At 35.1% G+C, this 27928-nt stretch overlaps 2 protein-coding genes across 13 annotated transcripts in view; one reads left to right on the top strand and one right to left on the bottom strand.

The window, feature by feature from the left end:
* Positions 1–252: 252 nt before the first annotated feature.
* CAPZA3 (capping actin protein of muscle Z-line subunit alpha 3) lies at positions 253–24506 on the bottom strand. Its single transcript, NM_001246575.2, is given in 3 exon segments — positions 253–1924; positions 23658–23771; positions 24417–24506. A coding segment is annotated over 1 exon segment (900 nt). The 5' UTR covers positions 1173–1924; positions 23658–23771; positions 24417–24506; the 3' UTR covers positions 253–272.
* Positions 1381–27928, top strand: part of PLCZ1 (phospholipase C zeta 1) — a 54788-nt gene continuing 28240 nt past the window's right edge. For 2 of the 12 annotated variants that reach the window (XM_054664118.2, XM_054664117.2), the window contains exons 1-6: positions 1402–1509; positions 1929–2078; positions 3101–3222; positions 15910–16141; positions 19821–20022; positions 26320–26464. In XM_054664118.2, the coding sequence (XP_054520093.1) occupies positions 2066–2078; positions 3101–3222; positions 15910–16141; positions 19821–20022; positions 26320–26464 (714 nt within the window). In that variant the 5' untranslated portion in view covers positions 1402–1509; positions 1929–2065. Of the gene's footprint in view, positions 1510–1928; positions 2079–2693; positions 2750–3100; positions 3223–15906; positions 16142–19820; positions 20023–26319; positions 26465–27928 lie in introns of those variants that run through there. The other 10 variants (XM_063785466.1, XM_063785467.1, XM_054664119.2 and 7 more) reach the window with 10 other exon arrangements.

The raw sequence follows: 27928 nt of genomic DNA, 5'->3' as shown, positions 1-27928 counted from the left end.
TATTTCTGGAATCCCAGATTCTATAAAACTGTTTTAGTTTCTAACAAATGTCTTGGTCTTTATGATGTTCACCACCATGAAACACAGTTACTTTACACTTTCTTGCCTTGTTCATAAATATTCCCCAAGTAAAATTACTTGCTACACTTTTCCCATTTAAATTTGCATTGGCTAAGTGAGAGACATCTCTACAGATTGCTCAATTTTAGGAAAATAACCATTCCCAAGAAACACAAACAAGTCAAATCAAGATAGTTACCAGGAGCAATTCTTTATATTATCCAGTTGCACAACACACTTCTTGAATAAATGACATATCCTAATTTAGGATACATCACCAGATTCAAGTCAGAGAGTATCCTGTGCCAGTCAATAAGAGTGCGGGTCACTGGAAGATCCCTTCGTAGAATTTTTCTCAGGGCTTCATTGGATAACTCCTGTAATTCTTCCAAGACTGCAGCTTGAAATTTGTTCTCTTGCTCTTCCACAAGCCTTGCAAAACTTAGAGCCAGTTGAGCTTGGTTAACTATTTCCAAGCTTTCTTTCAGGTCCTTGGATATTTCAATATGAAGGTTGACACACCTGAAGAAGTGAGCTTGCACAAATATTCTTCCCGTTACTTGAGTTAGAAATGGGTTAACTTGGAAAATCCATTTAGATTTCCAAAGTCCGTTCCAGCACTCTCCTGTTTCGTAGTTGTGATCTTCAATGCAAGCTATCAAGTACTCCTTACTTTTGACAGTTTTTCTCAGCACGTTGCAATTTCCTTTTGGATAGTGGTCATTCACATACAGTTTTAAGGCGCACAGAAGAACAACTCTCAGGTATTCTGCCTCATTCTGAATGATACCATGACTTTGGATGTCTTTCAGCTGATTTTGAAGCAGGTCATATTTGAAAGAAAGTTTGCTTTGATGGTCAAAAAATCGGTAGTCGCCCATTACGTTGTGGTGAGACAAGAGTACTGGATTTCCATCGATGCAGAGTGGTACAGAATATTTTTGGCAGTGTTGGTGGCCTGCACACTCACCTTGGTGGTGCATAAGTTTTTCATCACGGATAAGCAGACAGAGATCATCAAAGGCATTTACAAATTCCCCTGGAGGGGCCTGTAATAACAGTCTGCGAATTACTCTTTCCTTGTCCTTCCTGCTCAGCACGCTAAGTGTCATGTTTGGTTGCAACAGAAGCAAAGCTTCTGAAATGAGGAGTGTTCAAAGGATAAGAAAACATTCCATGAGCCACCTTTCCCATCAAGGTGTTAACATTCAAGCTGAAGGTTATTATGTCTATCCATGAAAGCAGGCAGTCTGGCAGGGTCTGAGCCTCCTGATGAGGTCATAAGAAGCTTTCCTTGTGAAGTGTGGAACCTCTGATGATATCACAATGGGAATTCAGACCAAAAGGAAAAAATGACAGTCACCTGACAGTGTGGTGCCCAGCCAACCAGCTATACCTCTTTTGAAGATTTTAAGAACTTAGCCTCCTGAACAGTCTTCTTCGAAAGTGGTGTGTCTCTGTGTGCATTATATGTTGTCAGGGATCTAGAGAAGCAGCCCCAGTTTCAAGAGTGACAGCACTTTGCAACTTCAGGAATCACAATGGTGTTGATTTATACTCAGGCTCTCAGAGTAGCTGCCCAAACCCACTGGAAGCATATTATGATGAAAGGTTTGAGGGGTTTAAACAAAATAGTAAAAAATAAAAGGAGATACAATGGCAGTTCATGGAAAAATGCCAGACATCAGGGAAAGCTGCGTTTTCAAATATTGTGGGTTTGGAGGTGGTCAGAACGTAAGAAGCCAAACAGTTTCAAGGGCAGGGTAGTGCAGGTACCACATCTTGCATACTGTTTCTATGGTTAAGTGTGAGCTAGCTTCAAAGAACGAAGGCAACAAACCACTGTGTGTTCTCTGCTTTCTCCCTAGAAAAGTGGTAACAGCTGATGAGTATCAAGAAATTATTTTCTGCAAAGGGGCAGAGTTAATTGTATTTGGAACCCATGACAGCACCTACTGGGGAAAGACTTTAAGTGAGGAGAAACGGCTCTACAGGTCATGAAACTATGGAAATGAGATATCCATTGAGAGCTTCTTTCTGCTCCTCTTCTTCTTTCTCCTACTTATCCTCTCTACTTGATGCTGTTATTCTTTTCGAGGAGTTCTGAATTTAAGTCCTCTTCATTTACGTTGAACTGCTTTTCCCTGTTTGTTCTGAGCTTTTCTAACTTTCCCTGCATTCTGTTATCTTTTTCTTACAAGAACATGAGCTTTGCTGGATTAAGTCATAACTATTAAATTTAAGGAGATCTCATTAATTCGTTCTAACAATCTGAAACTTAGTAGTTTTGCACAATTTTTACCTATACCTTTTATAATTTTAGTGATAATTGTCATTATCTCATTTCGATCTTAGTTTTTCAAATGGAAGTGTCCTAGTTTTTGTAGTTTATCTATGATAAGTAAGCTTTTTAAAATTTTTTTTGTTTTCTCTTTCATACCGAATGTACACTCACCATGGTATTTCTGATGCTTTTTGATGGTACTGTCTTGAGTGTGTGTGTAGCTGGGCATTGGACTAATGTAGTAATAATAACTTTATCAGTCATGGTTACTATTTATTGAACACTAAGTAGCAGAAACTGTGTTCGGTGGCATATTAGGAATTCATCTAATGCTTCCACTTTCCTTAAGATTCAGGGTTAATTTGCTCACCTTTCTGGAAGAGAGAACTAAAACAGAGAGGTCAGGTGAGAGGCGATCTTGAAGTCTAGCTGCCTTCCAACTTCATGCCTTCAGGCAATAGATTGTAATAATGTTTTAATGTATTTTCTAAGTAATGACTTCAATTCTCAAATTTTAACTTTAATTCTTTTTTTTTGTATTTTTACTGTGCTATGCCCTTTCATACGTTTACTATAGCATAGTAACTACTTAATTTTGTTTTTTAAAAAATATTTATCATACAATTATACTATAATTTACTTTAAACATATTCTTTAAAAATAAAAATAATACAGTAAATCAAATGTTTCTTTAGGAATTTTAAATATTCAATGACTTTCTGTGAGAATTTCCTTAACTTTTTTGTGCTTCTACATGGTTTTTGTCAAAGATTCAGGATGACTTCAGAGGTGGAAAAATTAACCTAGAAAAAACTCAGAGGTTACTTGAAAAATTAGATATTCGGTGCAGTTATATTCATGTGAAACAGATTTTTAAGGTAAGATGACATCCACCCCCTGCCTATCCTATCCTAGGTGGAACTTAATCCAATGTCAGTAATTGTCATATAAAGGTTAGTCTCTTAAGAAGAAAAGCAATTAATTATACTAACTATATTTACAGTCAAGATGGAGAGCATTTCAGTAGAAGGTAAAATTAGTTGTTGAGAAAATCTGAAATAATACCAGGATATCAGTTTAGAATAATTTCCTGAGCATACAGAAATGCTAACATTAAACCTAGGATTGGATGTCTAATTACATCAGACTGATAATGGTAACTGTATTAGATGTTAGTGATTTATAAAAAGAGTGGAGAATAAGCCCAAAGTTAGCAGAAGGGAGGAAATAATACCGATTAGCACAGAAATAACTAAAATAGAAAAGAAAAAAATCAGAAGAAATTGAGGAAACTAAGACTTGTTTTTTTGAAAAGTTAAATAAAATTGACAAATACTTAGTAAGAGTAAGAAAAAAGAGAGAGGAGTCAAATAAAATCAGAAATGAAAGTGGAGACATTACAACAGATCTCACAAAAATGAAAAACACATAGAGCCATCATACACCATAAAATTGGACAATCTAGAAAAAAAAGGGAAATTTCAAGAACCATATAACCCATCAAGACAGAACCAAGAAGAACTAGAAAGGTTAAACAGACCAATAACAAAAAGGAGACTGAGAGGCTGTGTGCAGTGATTCGTACCTGTAATCCCAATGCTTTGAGAGGCCAAGGTGGGAGGATCACTTGGGGCTAGGAGTTTGAGACCAGCCTGGGTAACATAGTGAGACCCTGTTTGGAGACTTAATCAGTAATCAAAAACTGCCCAACGAAGAAAAGCCCAGGACCAAATGACTTCACAGGTGAATTCTACCAAAGATTTAAAGAAGAATTAATACCAATCCTTCTGAAATGCTTCTAAAAAATAGAAGAGGGAACACTTCCAGTTTTATTTTATAAGGTCAACATCATCTGGATACCAAAGCTGGACAAAGGCACCACAAGAAAACAAAACTTTAGGCCAATATTCCTGATGAACATAGATGCAAAATTCTCCAACAAAATAATAGCAAATCAAATTTATAGCACTTTAAAGGATCATATTCCATGACCAAATAATATGTGTCCCTGGCATGCAAGGATGGCTGAACATACAGAAATCAATCAATGTGATACACCACATTAACAGAATGGAGATAAAAATCACATGATTATCTCAAAAATATAGAAAAAGCATTTGACAAAATTTAACTCCCTTTCATGATGACGCTCAGTAAATTAAGTATAAAAGGAACTTAACACAGTAAAGTCCATATATGAAAAGCTTACAGCTAATATCATATAAAATAAACTGAAAAGATTTTTTTCTAAGATCTGGGAAAAGGCAAGGATGCCCACTCTCACCACTTCTGTTCAAGATGGTACTGGAAATCCTAGCCAAAGCAATTAGTCAAGAAATGAAAATAAAAGGCAATTAAATTAAAAAGGCAGAAGCAAAATTATCTCTATTCACTGATGGCACAATCTTACATGTAGAAACTCCTGAAGATTTTGTCAACAAACTACCACAAGGCCGGGTGTGGTGGCTCATGCCTGTAATCACAGCACTTTGGGAGGCTGAGGCAGGTGCATCACCTGAGGTCAGGAGTTCGAGGCCAGCCTGGCCAATGTGTTGAAACCTCGTCTCTACTAAAAACACAAAAATTAGCCAGACGTGGTAGTGCACGCCTGTAATTCCAGCTACTCAGGAGGCCGAGGCACGAGAATTGCTTGAACCTGGGAGGCAGAGGTTGCAGTGAGCTGAGATTGAGCCACTGCACTTCAGCCTGGGCAACAGAGCGAGAGTCCTCAAAACAACAACAACAACAACAACAACAAAAACAACTACTAGAACTATTAAATTCAGTAAAGTTGCAAGATACAAAATTACTATGTAAAAATTTGTTGCATTTCTATTCATTAACTATGTACTATCCAGAAAGAAATCAAGAAAACATTTTCATTTACACTAGCATTAAAAAATATATAATGCTTAGGAATAAATTTAACCAAGGAAGTGAAAAACTGGCACACCAAAACTGTAAACCACTGATGAAATAAACTTTAAAAGTTACAAATAAACAGAAACACATCCCATGTTAATATATCCATACTACCCAAGGTGATCTATAGATTCAATGTAATCCCTACTAAAATCCCAATGGCATTTTTGTTTTGTTTCTACAGAAACAGAAGAAACAATCCTAAAATTCATATTGGAATCAAAAAAGACCCTGAATAACCAAAACCAATCTTAAAAAAGAAATATAAAGGTGGAGGCATCACAATTTTTGGTTTCCAAATATATTTAAAATACTTCAGTAATTGAGGCAGTATGGTAGGGGCATAAAAACAAATATGTAGACTAATGGAACAGAATAGAGAGCCCAGAAATAAACCCCTTCATATATAGTCAACTGATCTTCTACAAAGGTACTAAAATACATAATGGGGAAAGGATAGTCTCTCCAATAAATGGCATTGGGAAAACTGGATATTCGCATATAAAAAATGAAATTGGACTCTAACCTTACCCCATATGCAAAAATCAACTCAAAATCCATTAAAGATTTAAACTTGAGACCTGAAACTATGAAACTCATAGAAGAAAATAGGAAAAAAGCTTTTTGACATTGGGCTTGGCAAGAATTTCTTAGATATGATTCCAAAGGGATTGAAACAAAGACAGGTAACAAAAACTTGTCTAAAAATAGAAAAGTGGGATTACATGAAACAAAGTGGCTATTGCACAGCGAAGGAAACAATCAACAAAAATGTAAAGCCAATTTACAGAATAAAAGAAAATATTTGCAAGCCACATATCTGATAAGGGATAGTATCCAAAATTGAATCCCGCAACTCCATAGAATAGAAACCCCAAGTAACTTGATTAGAAAATATGCAAAGGGATTGTATAGACATTTCCCTAAAGAAGCTATACAAATGGCCAACAGGTATATAAATAAGTGCTCAACATCACTAATCATCAGGGAAATGCAAATCAAATCACATGGGCTATCACCTCATACCTGTAAGAATGATTATTATAAAAAAGTACAACAGAAAAGTGTTGGCAGGAATGTGGAGAAAAGGGCACTCTTGTATACTATTGGTGTGAATGCAAACTGGTACAACCTTGTGGAAAACAATATGGAGGTTCCACAAAAATTAAAAATAGAACTGTCATATAATCCAGCAATCCCATTTCTGGGTATATACCTAAAGGAATTGAAATCAAGAGATATTTGTACTCCCGTATATATTGCAGCATTATTTTACAATAGCCAAGATATGCAAGCAATCTAACTGTCCATTATGAATGAATAAAGAAAATATAGTACGTACATACAATGAAATATTACTCATCCTGAAAAAATAAAGAATATCTTGTTATTTGTGACAACATGGGTAGAACTAGAGGACATTATATTAAGGGAAATAAGCCAGACACAGAAGGACAAATAGTGCATGACACCACTTATGTGAGGAATCTAAAACAGTCAAACTTATAGAAGGAGAGAGTTGAATGATAGTTACCAGGGCTGGGGGAGGGGAAAACAAGGAAGTGTTAGTCAAAGGGTATAGTTTCTGTTATACAGCACAAATAAGTCCCAGCGAGCTACTGAACAGCATAGTACCCGTGATAAATAACACTGTGTTGCATATTTAAAAGTGTAAGAGGGTAGATCTTAGATTGAGTATTCTTATCACACACAAAAGTAATAAAGAGGGTCCAGGTGCAGTGGCTCACGCCTGTAATTCCAGCACTTTGTGAAGCTGAGGTGGGCAGATCGCCTGAGCTCACGAGTTCGAGACCAGTCTGTACAACATGGTGAAACTCGTGTCTACAAAAAGTACAAAAAATTAGCTGGGCCTGGTGGTGTGTGCCTGTGGGCCCAGCTACTTGGGAGGCTGAGGTGGGAGGATCCTTTGAGCTCAGGAGATAGAGGCTGTAGTGAGCTGTGATGGCACCGCTGCTCTCTAGCCTGGGTGACAAAGAGAGACCCTGTGGGGAAAAAATAATTAAGAGGGCAGAAGGAAACTTTTGGAAGGAATGAATATGTTTATGGCATAGATTGTGTTGATAAATTCATGGCTGTATACTTATCTCCAAACTCATCAAGTTGTATACATTAAATATGTATAGCTTTCTGTATGTCAATTATACCTCAATAAATGGATTTAAAAAACCAAGAAGGAATAAGTAATCTGAAAACATATGTTATTTCACTTATTCCGCAAAAGAAAATCATCCAAAAATTATCTTTGTTTGAAGAATAACTAGTAGGAGGGAAACCTGGCTCAATGCTGTCACTAGATGACAGAAGGAAAGATCATTAACAAAATTAGGAAAAGCCATTTTAGCTGAGTTTTGTACTAGGAAGATGACAGATTTCTTGGAGAATGAGGCAAGAAAGCTACACTGGCCAATCCAGATCAATAGGAACCTTAAAATCCTGCATATGGTTTTGTTTTTTGAAAGTGAGTACTCAGATAACACAATCTGTGTTGAAGTTGTTATTGGTTACACAAACTGGGAAAGGTCTGATATTTTACCCTCCCTGCAAGCTACCAAATTGGCCTGATGTAGCTCCATGGAAGCTGGTGGAAGCAGGCTTGTGGGTCAAAAAAAAAAAAAAAAAAAAGACAGCTTATTACTCACAGAAATGACAGTTGTCAGAGTATTAGCATTTTGATGTTATTTCCCCAAGCCCCAGTTTTTAAAGTGTGGTACGAAGAGGAACAAGTGACACACCGTGAGTTGCGTTATAGAGTAGGTACCTTAAGCTTAAGGAACCTGGGCCTTTTATGGTGGGCAGTAAGCCTACCTGATCTTTGCCCTGTAGGCTGTCATCATTATTATAGGAAACAGTAAACAAAACTGCTTTTTTTCCTCTGGAAGGAGACAGTATCTTTACGAAAGCTGTTCGCTATACAAATGTCCTTGAAAATCTAGTATGGAAGAAAAGCAATCAATACCTCTGCTCAGAAAACACATAGAAACACAAGAGACCTATGGAGAATTGTCTTCCAACAACCGCTTCTCTCAATAACATTTAGCCCTCAAGTTTACAAACCACAAAGAGGAGGTTAAAAAAGAAAAGTTGTGCTTCTCAGGAGACCCCGGTGAAAACCAAAGTTGCAGAACTGTGTCTCTGAATCCAAGCAGTGCATGTGGCCATAAGGTATCAGAATTTTAATCAATGCATGGCTAATACCACATTCAAAGAACACAAGTTTTTATGAACATCTTTACATGTAGGATTTTTCCTCCGGTAGTATCTTCCAAAGGGAGAAAAGCTATTGCTTCTCGATTTAATAAAATTTACATTAAAGGCAAAATAAAAATAGGAATATATTGAAATCTGTATCAAATGTGAAATGTAAATATTATTCAGTGATTATCAAGTTTCTTTATGTTATCTTCAGGGCAGAGATATCTGAAGTGAAATTTAGTAAAATACATGTCATATTTAAAAGCATTACATAGAATGCTCAACCATTATAAAAGTACGGAAATGGCTCACTAATTGAAATGTATGATTACGGACATGAGCAGGCCTGAAGATCTATTGTTTAGCAAAGTGTTTTTGGAGTGGCTATGAATATAGTATTAATTATAAAAATTAGAGACACAGAGTTTGCTAAGAATACTTCAAAAACCTCCCTAAAATAACTGTAAGTACTTTAGAAGCATAAATTACATACAAACAATACTGATAATCATGATAAACTATTCTTATCTAGTAACATAATTCTAGAACCACTCATTTAAAACTTTGTCACCTTAGGCTAAATTGCCATGTATGCATTAAAATGTTGATTAAGTAGAATCCTTAGGGAAGGTGTATTGGTTAACTGTATTTTATGGATAGCTGAAGATTAAGCTTCTTACACATTCAACTCACTTGCTTCAACTCTTGTTGCTAATTTTTTCTCATTTTATGGATGCACCTTTTCCCAGAGTAAATAAAATGAGTCCTACGTGACCAAAATCTTCTAGTCTCTCAGAGCACTAGAGATTCTTGGCTGTAAGACATCCTAGCTGTTTACTACTTGGCAAGTTAAAAATCTCTCTGAGCAAATTTCTTAATCCGTAGAATGGGTCTACTAACATAGCTATCTCACATGATTGTTGTGGGTATTAAATAAGATATTATGTATGAATATACCTAGTACTAGGCATGACACAAAATAGGTGCTCAATAAATATATGTAGATGCTGCATCAGTTAAGTATACGCAATTGAATTACATTTATTCATTATCTAAGTAGCTGACGTAAATTCTGATGTGAGTTTATTTTCTTACAAGGTGACATTTTATTATAAATTTGAGTAAAGAAAATATAACTTTATGATCTTGGCAATATATTCTGAACTTCTTTCTACAAGATTAATTATTGATTCATGGCTTGAGCAGCAATTCTCTAAGATTTTTAAAATCCCTTTACTAAAAAAAGTCTATTGCTTTTATCATGCAATAGTCTTTATAGCATTTAAAATATTTTATAGGAAATATATGTTATTTCAATACACAGTATGAGTGTTGGATTACACTTTTGATTGTTGTTTGAGTAAGAAATAGTGTCCTTTGTAATTTCAGGATTTTTTAAATTGGATTTGCCCTGAGTCTTCAAATTCTTTAAGGAATTAATAGCCACTATTAAATCTATAGTATGTGCTGACACTCTGTAGGAAACTGTGAACTGTAAAAAATGAATAAAGTGTTATCTCTCTTTTAAGGGCAGAAAAAGGAATGCAGAAATTACTGTTTTATAAGTAGCTTATAATATATCCCGTGGGTAATACTAACAGGGAATCTGAGAAGAGACTCTATTTAATTTGGGCTTTTATAGAAGATGCCATGATGGAAGTGGCATTCTTGCTGGACCTTAAATAAGAAGGAATATGTATGGAGTATGTGGAAAGAGTGCATGGAGAATAAAAAGTAATCAAATATGACTGGAGTACAGGATGCATGAAAGGAAGTGGTAAGAAAGAGTTGCAAATGACAGTTATAGCCAGATGATGGAAACTTTGAATGGTAGACCATGGAAATTATATTTCCTTTTGCAGGCAAGGGGTACTCACTGAAATTTCTTGAGTAAAGAAATATTACATATTTTAGGATAAATAACATGGCACTAGTTAGAATGGATTGGAAGCTAGTATTCAGAGAGAGAGAGAAATTATTTCTCTACTGATTCTGCCCTACAAATCCGCTACCTGGAATCAACTCAGCCACTTATATTCTGTTTGGTTCCACCTCAAGTTTATGGTTTCTTACTTTAGTTGGTCCTCCACAATGTAAAGTTTTAAAAAGTCTCATCTAAAAAATAAATAGCACCATATCCTCTTCTAATGTTACATTCCCTGTTTTAGCAGATAAACCAAAAGAATCCTTTACATTTCTTTCTCCACTTGTTCAATGATCCATTGCAATCTGTTTTGCTTTCATACCTATCTCGAAAATCTTTTTAGGTCATAAATGCTAAATCCACTGGTTAGCCTCTCTGTGCATTTCACTTATCCCTCTTTATAAAAAATTTCCCTGTTCTGACTTCTATGACATCATTCTCTCCCAATTTTCTCTTCAAATCTGTGATCAGTCCTTCTCCTTCTGTCCTGTGACCACTCCTTCTGCTCTCCTCTTAAAGTTGAACTCTTTATATCCTTTATTTTTACATTACAAACTTTTCCTGAGCTATCTTATTGACTCATAACGGCTACTTCTTAAATAGGAACAAGTTCCAAGTTTTCTATCCTGAACGTTGAAGACATGTAAATGGCACCATTTGTTCATCATCTGCCATAATGTAGACACGGATTAGGTGTTGCACTCATTTTATTAAAAACATATAAGGAAGTTATTGTTAGCTTCTTTTTATACATAAGGATATTGAGCGTAAGAATGTTGATATAATTTCCTCATATCTCACATAACAGTAGAAACTCATGTCTGGGTCTGTCTGACTCCAAAGTTATTATTGTACTTTCTTCTATAGCGTATTGTTTTCCTCTATCCCTAACGCACAACCATTTGCCTGCTGGCTGTCTCTGCTTAGATGTCATCTCAGATGTACTTCAAATTTAATATGTTTAAAGTGAAACTCGTCTTTCCCTCTTAAACTGTCTTTTCTCCTTTATTTCTTTGCTTGGTGATCTCGGCACCATTCTCTCAGTTATCTAAGCAGAAATTGAAGAGGTTTTCAGACTCTTCTTCTGACCCTATCTTTTTAGGTCCATATACTTGCTACACCATGTCAATTGCTCTTGAACTACTTACTACTTATTGTGGTCCTCAGACCAGAAATGAAGCTGATTGCATTTCAACAAGTCCCAAGTTGACTCATATGCATATCAAAGTTGGAAAAACCCTACAGATTGGTTTGTTTTAAATCCCAACATCTACGTTCTACACTGCTGCCAGAGTAATCTTTCTAGAACAAAAATCTATGGGATTTCTCTCTTAAAACTGATCAATAACTCTTTATTCTTTCCAAAGAAGTCTAAATTTCTCACTGTGGCTTCCGAGGACCCCTGGGATTCAGCTGTGCTTCCTGCCTTATCTGCTCCCGCAGCTTCACTAACATTCTCTCTAATTACACTCTTCTGTTTTGTACTTTGTACCTTCATTTGCTCTGATCTTAACAAATAGAATTAGCCCCTTTCCTCCCTAATTTCAGGCAAATATCTTCCTTCTCACCTCTGAAGACTCAGTTCCAGGATCACTTTTTCTATAAAGATTCTCCTTTGACCCTCCAGGAAGAATTGTCCAACTTTCCTTATTGTGTCTATTATCTATAGAATTTATTTTATTTTTAAAATTTTAAACAAATTAGAGAAAAGGTCTTGCTCTGTCACCCAGGCCAGAGTACAGTGGTATGATTATAGCTCACTCTAGCCCTGGACTCCTGGGCTCAAGGGATCCTCCTGCCTCAGCCTCCAGAGTAGCTGGGACTACAGGCAGGCACCAGTGCACTTGGCAAATTGTTTTTTTTTTTACATTTAGAGACAGGGTCTCACTATGTTGCCCAGGGTGATCTCGAACTCAGCCTCAAGTGCTCCTCCCACCTTGACTTCCCAAAGCTTGGGGATTGCAGGTGTGAGCCATTGTGCTCAGCTACAAAGATTATATTTCGGCACCTGTATACTTCCGTGCCTACTTTCTTTTTCTAGAGTATCTGCTTCCAGAGGGCACTGACAATATGTTACTTTTGCATCCTTGTTACCCAGTATAGTATCTGACTCATATATTTGGTAAGGAGGAAAGGGAAGAAGAAAAGGAAAAAGGCAAAACTGCCAAACAATTTAAACTAGCGTGAGAGTTTGGGAAAAAAGAAAGTGGCAAGTCATATCATTTCCTGTAATGTAATTTGAATTTACTTAGGCTTTATTTTTAGTGTAATTTTAGATACAACCAACTCTAAAATGCTGTATTTTACATTAAAAGTAAATTCTGTTTTGATAAATCAGCTTTCTCATCACATTATTTTAAATAACATTTCATATTTTTACTAGCAAACTGAGCATTGGAAATGGAAAATGGTGACAATATGGAAAGCCTTCATTCTGTTTCTGAAAGTGTACACTCAGAATGACAATCAATAGAATTATTTTGAATTTTATTTTCCCTTGTTTATTCAATCACTCATTTAAACGTATAGTAATTAAGCTCCTCCTCTAGGTAGGTCCAGTAGTAGGCATTGGGAATAAAAAGAATAAAATGTCTACCTTCATGATGTTCACGGTCTTGAAGTATATGGTGTATTTCTAAATATACAAGACATTGAATGAATTGTTTGGGAAAGTGCTTTTTGTAATGCTTTGCAAAGAATAACCACTTAAGGGACGTTTTTTAAACAGGAGACAAATGATTTTATTACTCTTATTTTATGTTGTATGTTTAATGATTAATATGAAACATTTTAAAGGTGGTAGTGAACCCTGAGGTGGGGCCTGAGATTTTGCATATCTTCTGGCATATGCATTTTTAAATCTCTTTTCCTATCCTCCTTAAGTCTAGGGAGATACTTAATTCCTTTATCTAATTATTGTCTAAATGCGCTTATTTCATCAGATTCATAAAACTGGGTGGTAGGCCACATTCTGAATATCTTCAGTCAGGCACTTTTTTGAGTCCCGAGGATACAAGAAACAAATGACAAACTCGCTGTCTGAGGCAATTCTAGAATGAATATAGAAAAAGGCTGTCATTCCAATCTAATAAGGCCTGTAAGAGAAGAAAGTGGAGTCTTCTAAGAACCCAGAGAAGGGATATTTTAATGCAACCTGGGGAGGAGACACAGAGGAAGATTTCTAGAGTGGGTGACGCTTTTTCAAGGATTAGTAGAAATTGGTAATTTAAACAGAAAGAAGGATATTCCAGAAAGAAAAACAAACAAACAAAAAACAAACAAAAAAAAACATCGGTACCATAGCAAGAGATGGTTTGGTACCTGTACTGCAACTAATTCAGAGCACCTGAAGTGTGAGGTGGAAGGAGGGAAAAGATAAGAGCAGAAATCATCCATGACATTTTAGATGGCCTTGGATGCTACACAATACAGTTGGGGTTTTGTCTTGAAGACAAAGGAGGTACAGTGAGAACTTTAAGAGGGAGTTGAGATGGTCAGATTTGTAATTTACAGAATTTATTTCTGCATATATACTGTTAATCTGTGTAATGGTATACTGACTTTTTTTCTTCCAGCTGCTCCTCTGGGTGGTCTTAGAGTTAGTTAAAAATCCTGGTCTACCTGTGTGGCTGGGGACAATTTACCTAAGATTTTTGCGCTTCAGTTTTCTCTTAGAGGGGAGTCTAGCATGTTGGCAGTCTGAGCTGCTGTCACCTCAGCACTCAAATTGCACCTTCTTTCTTATTGCTTTTCTTCTCCCTGCTTCCCTTGATCGTGATGGTACCATGTCCTGTTTTTCTTCCCCATTGTTACTTGCTCCTTGTTGCTTTCCTTTTCCATTCTCTTTCTACTAAAATTGGATCTTCCCCTCTTCAGTGATACAACTCTCACTATTCTGTGTGGTTTTCATTTTTCTATAATTTGATTAACATTTGACTTTCAATTCTTCTTTGATTTTGATCAACTATAGTGATTCTTTGGATTTGTGGAATTTTGTTTGGACTTATATCTCCAATTCTTTTTAGTACAAGATGGCAACTTTGACCTTTTAGAAGAACACGAGACAAAACAAATTATCAGAGAACATTTCAGATGACCAAGCTTATACTGTGTTTGAAAGTAATAAAACTTTCATTATTCAGTGAATAATGTATATTTTATTTTATGCTGCTATTCAGTAGAACCATAATTTTTTATTAACATAATTTTCTATAACCAAAATTTTCAGGGATTACAGGCACATTTTAAATTTTTATTGACTTGCTTAAGATTTTATGACAAATAAGAAGTGAGATAAGGCTAAAATGAAATTAATTCTATAACATCCGCTTCCACAGACCTCAAAATCCAGAATTTAAAAACAGTAAGTTGAAGCATGTTATTTAAGTAAGGTAATGAACAATATGCATGAATTACTTTAAGATTATATAATTTTAAGGTGCTATCATTGTTTAATCAGCTCTGGAGACCCCGCATCTGATTTGACAACCACAGATCCCACCATGACACAATGCCCCTTCAACACATGCTTCTTGCATTCAAGCTGTTTACAATGTAACAAGAGAGTTAAGATGTTATAAAAAAGCATTTTTTAAAAAATTAAATCTCCCTCTTAGCTGAAATTCCTATTTCCCAGTTTTTTTATTTGTTAGTGATACTATAGTTCTACCAGTTTTTCTAACTCTCCCTGACCCCAGTCATTCTTGAGTTATCTCTCTCATTTGTCTAAAATTTCATTGTGTCAAATTCTTCTGAATTCTTCCTTCGTCATTTCACCGAGGTCTGTTCTTTAGTGTCTATTCACCACCTCCCACTTGAATTTCATCTTATCTGCTCTTACCTGCAGTTCTCTAACTCTTCCAATTGGAAATGCACAACTAATCAAACCAATCTTCTATTTTTGGTATTGATTTTCCTATTCAGAAACTCCCAGTCATCCTGGTACTTTTAACAACTTGCCTTTTCTCGTAAAGTTCAAATATGACCTTTCGAATCCACTCTTTCTTATTGGAACTCATCTTGTTTGTACCTGCCCCAAATCCTTCAATGATTACTCAGACTCCACTTCCTCAAGGTATTGCACAACTACTACAGCTTCTGCAGTTTACATTGATCTTGAATGTGTCTGACTCACTCTGACATATATGGTCCAGGCTGCACACCAGTGGCATGAGATTACACACTGCCTGGTATGGTTTTAAGAAGATATTGAAGTAAAGTGGAATACAAAAATGAAATGTGAAATTGAAAGACAACCTGGAATCCTCATTTTCTCCCACATTCCTTTCTTTATCCCTATAACCACTGGGTTTCAAGAGTTAACTAACCCTTTTCCAATTTTGACGTCACTTCATGCAGCTTTGTATATTTTATCTTCAATAAGAATCCAATGTAATTTTCATCTTCTTTCAAGTATAAATTACTACATGTTACATAAATACTCTAATATTCATTTTATGTACTTTTAATACTCACAATGTGAGCCCACCAGTCATTTTTTTAGTAGGACAATGACAGGCTGAAACAAGGAAGAATCACCATAGAAGAATTTAGAGCAATTTATCGAATTATCACGCACAGAGAAGAAATTATTGAGATTTTCAACACATATTCTGAAAACCGGAAAATTCTTTTAGCAAGTAATCTGGCTCAATTTCTGACACAAGAACAATATGCAGCTGAGATGAGTAAAGCTATTGCTTTTGAGATCATTCAGAAATACGAGCCTATCGAAGAAGGTATGTTTGCATTTCAAACTTTTATCGGAACATTTATATGTGACGTATTTTTTCTTTTTTCAAAAATTATTTCAAAGCAAAGTATTTTTATGAATTGTGGTTATCAAATTACCGTTTTTGGATGGGTCAAATATCTTTGAGAAAATATATTTTATAGAATTGATACCTTTTAGAATGCTATAGTATGCAACCATGACATCCTTTCCTATACATTGTTCAGCTCCTTTCTTTTAACTGCTTCCATGTATCTCTCAAGTGTTCAGAAATGAGCTTGGAGGTCAAAGTAAGACAATGATTCTATTACATATACCCTATTAGAAGAAAGTATCTTGATCTCATGAATAAGATAAAACCCCAGTTATAGGTGGTCTTCCATTTTAATGCATTATATTATTGAAAATATCTATGAAAATTAAATGTGCTAAATGAAAAAAAATTCTAAGGAGAAAATATTATAAACTGATGAATTTTACTTTGTTTATAAATATAATTATCTACAACGTTTCATAAATATATATACTTTTCGCTTGTTCTTCATTTTTGAACACATAGTGATTTGGTTTAAATTAAATGACCATTTAGGCTAACGATCTGTCATAGAATTTGTGATCTTTGTTCCATCTTTCAATGGGTAAAAACACTTCACAGTTTTTCATTTATGTTCATTTTGAAATAAAATTATAAACACATAATACAATAAAATAATCATATATGGTACCAAAACATTGTTAAAGCACAATGTTTGACCTTACAGAAACTAACTGATAGAATAGCTCAAAATATTCACCTAGGAGGGGCGTATGAAAGTTCTAGTTTTGCCTCTTTAAGTTGGTTTAGGCTACCAATGTTTAACACATGATAATGTAGGTTCTAAAAAACCAAACTTATTTCTGCATTGGATCATACATTCATAATTTATTCAAATATTTATCTGTAGTAACCAAGTATGGTTTTGCGGGCTGAAGATATAGTGAAGAATAAGGCAATTAGGTCTTGAATTCCTGATGGGTTGGAGGAAAGTTGACAGTAAATAATGAAGCATGTAAAAGGATATCTTAAGAGAGTGCTATGTGATACGGAAACATAGAGCAGGGAAGGTGATGGAGAGTAAATGACCTGGGAGGCCTAGTTCAGGTTGGGTGTTCAGAAGAACCCTCTCTGAGATTGTGAGATTTGAGCTGAGACTTAAATGGCAAGACGGGACAAGTTATATGACAAAATGGGAGAAGTGTCTAAGGTCCAAGAAAGGGAAGCATTAAATCTGAGTTGAATAACTGAAGAAACAGGAGGACTGTGTGGTTAGAACTCTGAGAATGAGAGAGAGATGAGTTTGGAGAGACTGACAGAGATCAAACCATATAGGTTCTTATAGGCCACAATAAAGATTTTGGCTTCATGACTCAGTGCCATGCAAAGATTTTGAAGGGTTCTCGACATTGCAGTGGTGTCATTGAGTTGAGTGTTAGTGACAATTTGGTCTCAGCACCATTAAATTGTTGCAGGTTAGCAGCAAGGTAAAGAGCTTGCGCAAGAATACTAAGCGACTATATCACTAAGCAGAACTGATGAGTTCAGATGACTTTTTTTTTTTTTCTTTAATAGCAAGACTTTCTCTAAGGAAGTAGTGAATTGATTTATATTCTGGCTCAAGCTCTTTATGTCGTTGCCAACTGGAAACAACCAGTTTACAGATGAGCACTTTAAGTAGCACTGATCTGGAGAATATTACCAAAAAAATTAGTTTGGCACTGTAAACTTCAGGTGGTAAATTAAAAGATACCAATGAGATGTTGGGATGGCGGCAGTGACACTTTGGAATTGTGTTTGCATTTTAACTACAATATTATACTGTTCATCCATTTCCTCTTTTGAGCCTTCACCTGCCTCAAATACTCTCCAACACAGCCAGGACCTTGCATTTCATTTACATGATTATTGATCACTTTGGTGTCTTATTAAGGCCAATTTGAATTATGATCTTATAGTTTCAAATGCTGCCAAGTTCCTCAGCCTCATCCCTCATTGGTATGTGACATGCACCAAATGAGGTTTTTAAAAATCCATGTGATTAATCCTCATTTCAAACTGGTAGTTTTTAAGGGAACAAAATGAGTTTATTTTCTATTCTGTTACCAAAGATATTTATTTAATTATTCAATAGTTCAAAAGGGCTAAGCCAATTACTGCTAATTAAACAGGGAAAAATAATAAATGTATGCAAGTCATTACTGTTACAATGCATGATTCATTTGCTCCATACACTTCTATCTTCCTAAATTTATATGGCTTGAAATAGAGGGTTTGTATACCTATAAAAATTTCATTTATTTTCTTCTAGCTTTTATTTTTTAAACCAAAATAGTAATAGCATTTTGAATGCTGTCTTCTTCATTTTTATGATGTCATAACATTTACTTATGTCACTATATTTTTATGATACATTATTCTTAATGGCTGCTTAGTATTGTATCATATTTTGAGCTTTAATTTGTTTATTCCCCTGCACTTATCTTGCTTTTATAAATAATGCTAATGTGAGCATTCTTGTACATCACTGTCTGAGTCTCTACTTCCATAGGATAAATTCCTGGAAATAAAATTCTCTGCCAAAGATCACACTCCAATCAAGTGAATGCTCATGTCACCTTTTCTTTTTGGTTGAAATGAACTATCAACAGTAATAATAGCAACTAAAAATTTTAGAGTGAATATATAAGGGTAGATCCTATTATTACCCCCATTCCACAGATAGGGAGAGGTTAGCTAATATGCTCAAGATCATATAGCAAGTTAAATGGATATGAGTCCAGGCTGTTTCCAGAGCCAGTCTTCTGCTTGATTGATATTTTGGTACATATTACAGTGAGTAAAAAAGTTCAGAGATTAATTACTAAAGATGATCAGATGCAAATGACCCAGCAATTCCATTCCTAGGCATGCACCATACAGAAATGTGTATATATTTGCACTAAAAGACATTTACTGGTTATTTTGGGCAGCACAATTTGTAGCAGCCCCAAACAGGAAATTATCTAAATGCCTATCAGTGATAGAATGAATAAATAAATTGTGGCATAGTCATACAATGGAATACTGTAAAGTAATGGGAATGAGCAATGTGTAACTATAACTACATGCAACTACAAGAGTAAATCTTTGAAATAGAATGTTGAGTAAAAGAAACCAGGTACAAAAAATACATACTGTCTGAGTCAATTCATATAAAGTGCAACAACCAAAGAAAACTAATCTATGCTTTTCGAAGTCAGATCAGTTGATATACTTGGGTGTGGTGAGTGACTGGGAAGTTAGTCGGAGGCAGGCTTCTGGAACACTGCAATGCTTTGTCCCTCAACCTGTGTGCCAGTTATCCAGATGTGTAGCTTGTCGAAGTTCATTGGTCCATAATATATGTACTTTTCTTGTGTGTATTTTCAAAACATAAAAGAAGAGATAATTAAATAATATATTATTTACTTGAATGTTAATATGGAAGAACTGAAGGTTTTACTACAAAAATTTGTTTCCAAACAACATAAATATAGTATTAATATTAATTCTAAAGGAATATTTTAGAAATATGCTCTACTACTGAGTAAGTTTACAAGTGAGATGTAGTTTTTTGTCTTGCTAATGGTATTTTTGCATCCTTTTAACTTATTTTATTTTATTTTTTTAGTTAGGAAAGCACACCAAATGTCATTAGAAGGTTTTACAAGATACATGGATTCACGTGAATGCCTACTGTTTAAAAATGAATGTGGAAAAGTTTATCAAGATATGACTCATCCATTAAATGATTATTTTATTTCATCTTCACATAACACATATTTGGTATCTGATCAATTATTGGGACCAAGTGACCTTTGGGGATATGTAAGGTATTTATTTTATTTTTAAATCTGTTACATTTAAAAATACTTGGAAGTTCCTGGCAGTGTCTACCTCAGTAGGCAAGAGTGCACAATAAAAAGAAGACTCTCCATGTTATCCAAACTCATAGGGAGTAGAAATTTTTACTTGTACATATCTTGAAGATCCAACATTTGGATGAAGTGGCAACGTAATTTATTGTATGCATTAGTATCATATGCTTTCCTTCTAATCCCACCTGTTAACCTCTTCTCCATGTTTATGGCCCCTCCGAAGTTTGCTGAATAACCTAGACACTTCTCAAAGGAAAGCATATGAAGAAGACTCTTATTTAGCTAGTCAGAAGATCCTCTATTTTAATAAGTATGGTTAAAATTAATTCTCAGACATCAGGACACATACTATAACTAAAGCCAACACATAAATACAGTACATTGTACAACTTCACATTTATGGATAGTGATTTTTATAGACTTGTATGTTAAATAGTTTACATAGATTAAAAATAATCCACATTGCATTGCTGATTTTATACCTAACAATGTACCTATCATACTGCTAATACCAGACTTCAGTTTAGTCAGTCAGCTCAGATACAGTGCAGAATAAGATTTTCCAAGCTGCTACATTTATCTGTGTACAAGCAGATAGACAGATAATAACCAGGTAAAAAAATGTTTTCAAGGATGAATGAATCATACAGGGAAGATGAACTAAGGTAATGTGATAGAAAGTGACTGTGGGGTGGAGGGCGTTACTTAGGGTAAAGTTGCCAGAAAAGTCTTCTCAAGAGGTAAAAAGAAATAGTTGTGGCATGAGTGATGATACAGGAAGCCTTAGAAAGATCTAGTAGGAAGGTCATGTTAAACAGAGTAAGTGCTTGGCATGTTTAAATGAGAGAAAAATGGCAAATGTGGCTAGAGACAAGTCAATGGTGAATGAAGGGAGGTGAGTTTGAGGAGGTAGGCAGAGTCAGTTAATGAGGATCTTGTAGAGCATGGAGAGGAGAATAGATTTTATCCCAGCTGCACGGAGAAGGATTTTCCTTAAGATAGTGCCGTAATTTGATTTATTCAATAATGTGGAGGAATGACTGATGGGGCCAGAGTGGAGGTAGAAGATGATTTGGGAAGATGGTGTAGCATTGCAGGTGACATAGCTGGTGGTGAACTCATGAGGCAGCAGCTGAGATGATAAGTGGTTGAATTTGAGATACAGATGCTTCTCAACTTACAATGTGGTTACATCCCAATACTTGAAAATATCTTAAGTTGAAAATGCATTTAGTACATCTAATCTACCAAACATTATAGCTTAACCTAGCTTACTTTAACACACTTACACTAGCTTACAGTGAGGCTAAATCATATCCTCACTCCCAAAGCACCCCCAAAAACTGGCAACCCAGGACACCATAGAGTTTTGGTTGTTTACCCTTGTGATCATGTGGCTGAGTGGGACCTGTAGCTCACTGCCGCTGCTCAACATCTTGCGACGGAGTATCTCATACAGCATATTGCTAGCTTGGGAAATGACCAACATTCAAAATTCAAAATGCGATTTCCACTGAATGCATATTTTCTTTGCATTATCATAATGTTGAAAAATTATAAGTTGAACCATCATATGTTGGGGACCATGTAATTTTAGGAAGTATAGCCAACATGACTTACCAGGTGATTTGAAGAGAGATATGAGGGAAAGAGAGGAATCAAGATTTTCATTCCAATAACCAAATTACAGTGATACTGTTGGCTGAGATGTTGAAGCCCAAGAGAGAAGCCCATTGTAGGGTTTGAGGCAACATGCAAGGGTTCTGTGGTTTCCATGTTAAGTATGAGATATCAATTAGTTTCCAAATGGCTAGATCAGATAGTCTGATCTATGTGTGTGTGGAATTCAGAAGTTATCAGACTGGAAAAACAGAATTGGAAGTTATCAGCATATATGGGATATTTAAAACCAAATGATTAGATAGTATTACTTAAGGTAAAACCATCAATAGAAAAGATATCTTCTAATTCCAAGATAATATCAAACATACAAGTAAATATTGCTGCTTCTCTAATTTCAAATCTAAGTAAAGACATAAATTCACAAATTTTGAAATGTATTCTTTTAGAATTCTGTAAAGACAGCCCAATTTATAGCTATAATTTCATTATAGGAATTTCCATTCATTTTTTGTTATTTTAATTTTTTAAGAGAGAAAATATAAATATTAAAGCAGTTATATTTAGAAATATATATAATTACTTTTACATTACAAGAAAAAGTTTCACCCAACTGCAAATTTACATTTAAATTTAATTGTACTTTTCTCTGTTTCTTTATCCACCTTTGGAAGATACATGCTTAGTATGAAAGTCTTTCAAAATATTTTTCCTTGTGACTAGTGGCATAATATAGTGTTTAAATATCAATGTTTAAGTTTCTAGTGCTCATATTTCTTCCCTTTCCCTCATCTGTTAATTTTGTGACAGATATAACCATTGTGTATCTCGATTTCCTCATATTTACAAAAGGAAAAAGAATATTACTGCTGTAAAGCATTCAATATCTTAATGTACCAAAAGATTCTTAAATTTATTTTTATTATCAGTTAAAATTCAACTTCAAATAGAAAATAGTAACATTACACAATCTAAATAAGTTACAACAAAAATTACAATATTTTATACCTTGATAGTTTATAGGAAGTATTTGAAGGAAATTTAAAGATAAATAGATGAAATAAAGTTAAGAGTGGAAATTTCATACCACAAAGTTCTGTACAAATTCTAGAATGCATGGAGACTATCACCTGTAAGTTTCCTAGCAGCCGAAGTCAAGAGAGAAACAGGATTAGTTACAAGGTTTACAATGATCATAAAAAACAGTAGTGAATGAGAGAGAAATTTTCTCTATTTGTTTCCAAAAAGGCTCAAAGTGAAATAGTGGAGTGTCCTCAACATCACCATTAGAGAAGGTAAAACTTTCTCTTAGGTGCCTCCACATGTAAGTGGTTGGCATGACATTGCACCATCACTGAAAACATTTTGCTGGCGACCAAACCATGTAGTCTGAATATGCAGTTTTGTAAAGGTTGACTTGATCCATGGATAAAATTAAAACTATCTAGAGAAGTAGCGAGAGCCAATATTATTTACGAAAAGTTTTCTTTCACAATATAGTTCTTGGTGGTTTTTTCCCCCCACCCCAAGTAAAAAGCTCAAGATTGTTCTCTGGCAGCACTCCAGAGAACTCATACTCTGTTGATAAAATAGGCAAGACAATTTACTGTCATAATCAAATACGAGTCAGGAAAGCAAACATTCTTCCATAGAAATTAAGAAACTTTACAAATAAACATTGTTTCTTCTCCAACTTAAAATCTAAATACATAAATAAATCCATAAGCCAAGAAATATATTCATTTGCAATTCTACAAATGTAGCCGAATTTAGAACTTCTGCCTTATTTGCCCAGAGAGTATCCACGGGCCAGACAAGATTTCTCTATGAATATTCTAGGTCCATTTCTCCAATACAAAGGCAATTAGTTAAGAAAACTCTGAAGTTTTACATTATAGTGCATTGCCCCATGCCTAAATAAAGCACTGTGCACTTAAACAAACAAACAAACAAAAACCAAAGCAGATTACCCAAATGTGGTAGCATGTGACTGTAGTCCCAGCTAGTTTTGAGGCTGAAGTGGGATGATGACTTGCGTCTAGGACTTCGAGGCTGCACTTTAGTGCGGGTGACAGAGACCCCATCTTAAAAACAACAAAAAACAAAAACAAAAAAACAGACACAAAAACAAAAAATAAAGCAAAATTTAAAAACCCCATGCTGGCTAACACAGTGAAACCCCGTTTCTACTAAAAATACACAAATTAGCCGGGCGTGGTGGTGGGCGCCTGTAGTTCCAGCTACTCAGGAGGCTGAGGCAGGAGAATGGTGTGAACACGGGAGGCGGAGCTTGCAGAGAGCCGAGATCGCGCCACTGCACCCCAGTCTGGGCGACAGCGCGAGACTCTGTCTCTAAAAAAAAAAAAAAAAAAAAAAAAAAAAAACCGAAACACCCCAAAAGAATTTATTAAGAATTTAATTTTTCTTAATAAAGATTTGGCTTGGTTGGTGAAGCCTCCAAGATAAATGAGATTCACCAATTCTCTTTCTCTCTAAAGCCTTACTGCCTCATCAGGGTTCTTCCATCTTTTATCTCTATTATTCCCAAGGGTATATAAGGTCTCTCTCTCTCTCTCTCTCTCTCTCTCTCTCTCAGAACTAAATCTAAAAGATTCATTTTCTCATATGGCCCATTTGGTGCTCTGTGCTTCTGTTTGGAAAAACTACTGATTTTATATAAGTACTTGGTGCTGGGACGACACTCCCTTCTCCAGGTTGTCATGACTTACGGCAGGGTTTTTCAAACTTTTCATTTTTTAAGTCAGATAATTCTTTGTTGTTGGTGGCTGTCCTGTGCATTGCAGAATGTTTGGCAGCATTGTGACCGTTACCTGCTAGATGCCAGTTACAAACCTCTCCCTATCTCCAGTTGTGGCAGCCGAAAATGTCTCCAGACATTGCCAAATCCCTCCTGTGAGGCAACGTCGTCCCAGTGGAAAACCAGTAGCCTGTAGACATGGGGTAATTTAATGTACTTACTGGTTTTCTATGGAAAAATATCGCTATGTATGACAAGGGAGCTTTTTTAACCTCTTTCCTATTAGTTATCGATTCTAAGATCCCGGTGTTTCAAGTCAGCTCTCAGATTCAGTTTTGTCTCTTCCAAGATCGCGTTTTAGAAGATCACATTTTTCTGCCTTCCACTTTTCTTCTTACATCTCTACAGTTCCCATTTTTTAAATATAAACACAGTAAGTATTTACTAACAGTCAGTTTATGTCAAACATGTTTTATGGACTGAAATTTCAATCCCTGCTGTTGTAGAAACAGCACTAACCATTGCCTCATGTTAGTGTTGCTGACCGTGTCTGTGGTTGGCACATATTAGCTCCATGTCAGGCCAGGTTCATAGGTAATAGGAACAACTATACAACTCTTTGTATGTGTCTGTGAAATAATTTAAAGAATTATCTTAATGCTATAACTATATTTGCATGAATCAATAAAACGATATCTATACATAAATCAATAAATTTGAGTGAACTCTTGGTAGTTTGGGGCAAATGACCTATTTCATGATGGCATACAATGGCCTACTCTGGGCTGGGTATGAAGATTTTGAGACATCCCTATTTGCTTATATTCATTATTATAAAGTCAGTGAAAAATCTGAATGCAATCAGCTTCCACTGACACAAAGTAAATAAAAGCATATGTGCTAATAAAGCATCCTGTCACTGTTCTCTTGTAGTATAAACACCGAAAATTAATTTAAACACAGTGGGTACAACTGATTTAATGAACCTAAGATAGAATTTATGTTTAAATCAAGAAACTGATATTTATTTTTTAGGTAGAAAAATCAGGCCCAGTTTTAGATATCAGCAGAAGTAGAAATATAGTTTCCTCAGTTTTGATAAAGCTGTGAACTTGTATTCTGAGGCAAGCAGGTCATACTTTTCTCCTAGTGAAATTATGAGTCGAATAGACATAGATGAGCAGGTGTCCAGGCTTCCTTTGCATAAACCTTGATTTTCTCTAGTGCTTACTTGGATTAAAATTAGAGATGGCCTTATGTTAAATGGTTAGAGAGATAAGGATTATTTGCTGATTCACCAGGCCCTCTAGCTTCCATACTGTCTAGCCAACACTGTTTCCAGAGAGCAAGTATGGTCATGTTTTATCTTTTCTTTATCCTTCCCTTTCTGCCATATACCCCATTCCCCAAAGCCTGACATGAGGAAAGAATTAGATAAGATTTTATTAATATATTTTACTATTCTGAGAGGGCTTTGAACATTATCACTTTTCAGTGGTATGGCATTGAACAGTAAATGCCACCATAAGTAAAATTATATGGGTTGGGAGTAGGGATGTTTCAGAGCTACAACTACGGAGCAGGTATCTTCATTGCTTACTGAAAACCAAGCCTTGTATGGAGAGCACAGAAGAGTAAAACATTTGACTAGCGAGAAAGACACAGTATTGTACTACACAGATAGTATGTGTCTTCCTTTTTAATGCAAATTTCTAGAGACTCAAAACTTGTCCCAAAGACAAGTTTTCATAGAGTTTTATGGACTCATTTATGCATTTATTATAAAATCAAATGGTCTTTGGAATATTTTAATACTTTGGTATATATTTTTAATGGTCCAGGAGTAACATTTTATTTTGCTGAAATTTTGCTAGTGCCCTTGTGAAAGGATGCCGTTGTTTGGAGATTGACTGCTGGGATGGAGCACAAAATGAACCTGTTGTATATCATGGCTACACACTCACAAGCAAACTTCTGTTTAAAACTGTTATCCAAGCTATACACAAGTATGCATTCATGGTATGTACATATCTTTGTTCAACTGTAGCTATTTAAACAGAAGCAATTCTAATTTACTTGCTTCAAAATCCTATAATGCTTAGCCTTACTTTAGATGATATTTCAAATTGTGGGTTATGATCCATTAGTAGGCAGTGGAATCCATGTTGTATATAGTTAAAGGTAGATTTATCAAAGTTAGTTTCAGGTGGTAAGGTACATAGTGTTTCATGGAACTTTTTGTTTACTCGTGTGTGTGTGTATTGTTTCACAATGTAAAATATATTTATTATTGTGGATGATGGCCAGGAAAGTTTGAGAAATACTGGTCTAGGTAATAGTAGATAGTTTACCAATATTCAACTCTTTTACTTTCAAGACAAAATAAAATGTGTCAACAATGCATCATTTCAATTGCTGACATTTTAATGACTATAATGACAGCTATTGATATAGTAAGAAATGTTCAGAAGTTTACTTTGGATTCAACAATGTTTAATTTATTACAGATTCAACGATATAGTTATTCCTAGAATTTGAGCTCAGTTTATGAATCCTACTCTATAAATTGAGCAGGTTTTTGCAATCCCTCAATGTTAAGGAGTTCTAAATAACACTGGTTTCATTTATAAACATGGCTAATTTTGTACCTTCAGACATTTTGTTGTTTTTGTAAACTTAACACACTTGATTTCTTAAGTACTTCAATTATAGTACAATTTCAGTACAATCAAAATGACTAAAAGAATTCTTACTATGTACTAAAACTGTGTAATGTGTACCTAATACATTAAATTTACAAATGTAATAAACTTAAAGTTCTCTTATGTCAATACATTACATAATCTGTCAACATAAACTTAAAATCACAAATTTATATAAATTTATCTACTATACATTAAAATGGAGTACAAAATAAATATTTCAAAGATACAAATATCATATATGAACAATTTCTATCTTAATAGAAAAACATTGAGAGTATGGCACTGATTCTCCTAAACATGTAGTTTCTATTATTTCTAAATTTATTTATTTATACTCCAGTCTCTTTCTTGAACTCACACCAATGTACACAACTGCCTGTTTGACATTACCACTTGGATATGAATAGGCATATTTAACTTAACATGTTTAAAATTGAGCTCCCTGATATTTCTCTAGTCCTGCTCTCACCACGATCTTCCCCATCTCATCAATGACAACTTTCATGTGCTCTAACCAAGACCTTTTTTGCCAACTGTAGCCTTCTTCTCCTTCTCTCAATCCCCTCAATCAATTCTTCAGTAAATCATCTTGGCTTTACTTTTATTATTATTATTATTATTATTATTATACTTTAAGTTTTAGGGTACATGTGCACAATGTGCAGGTTAGTTACATATGGATACATGTGCCATGTTGGTGTGCTGCACCCACTAACTCGTCATTTAGCATTAGGTATATCTCCTAATGCTATCCCTCCCCCCTCCCCCCACCCCACAA

This window comes from Pan troglodytes, chromosome 10 (genome assembly GCF_028858775.2).
Source record: "Pan troglodytes isolate AG18354 chromosome 10, NHGRI_mPanTro3-v2.0_pri, whole genome shotgun sequence".
Taxonomy (NCBI): domain Eukaryota; kingdom Metazoa; phylum Chordata; class Mammalia; order Primates; family Hominidae; genus Pan; species Pan troglodytes.
The sequence above is the reverse complement of the archived record's forward strand: the minus strand, read 5'-3'. Positions and strand labels throughout refer to the sequence as shown.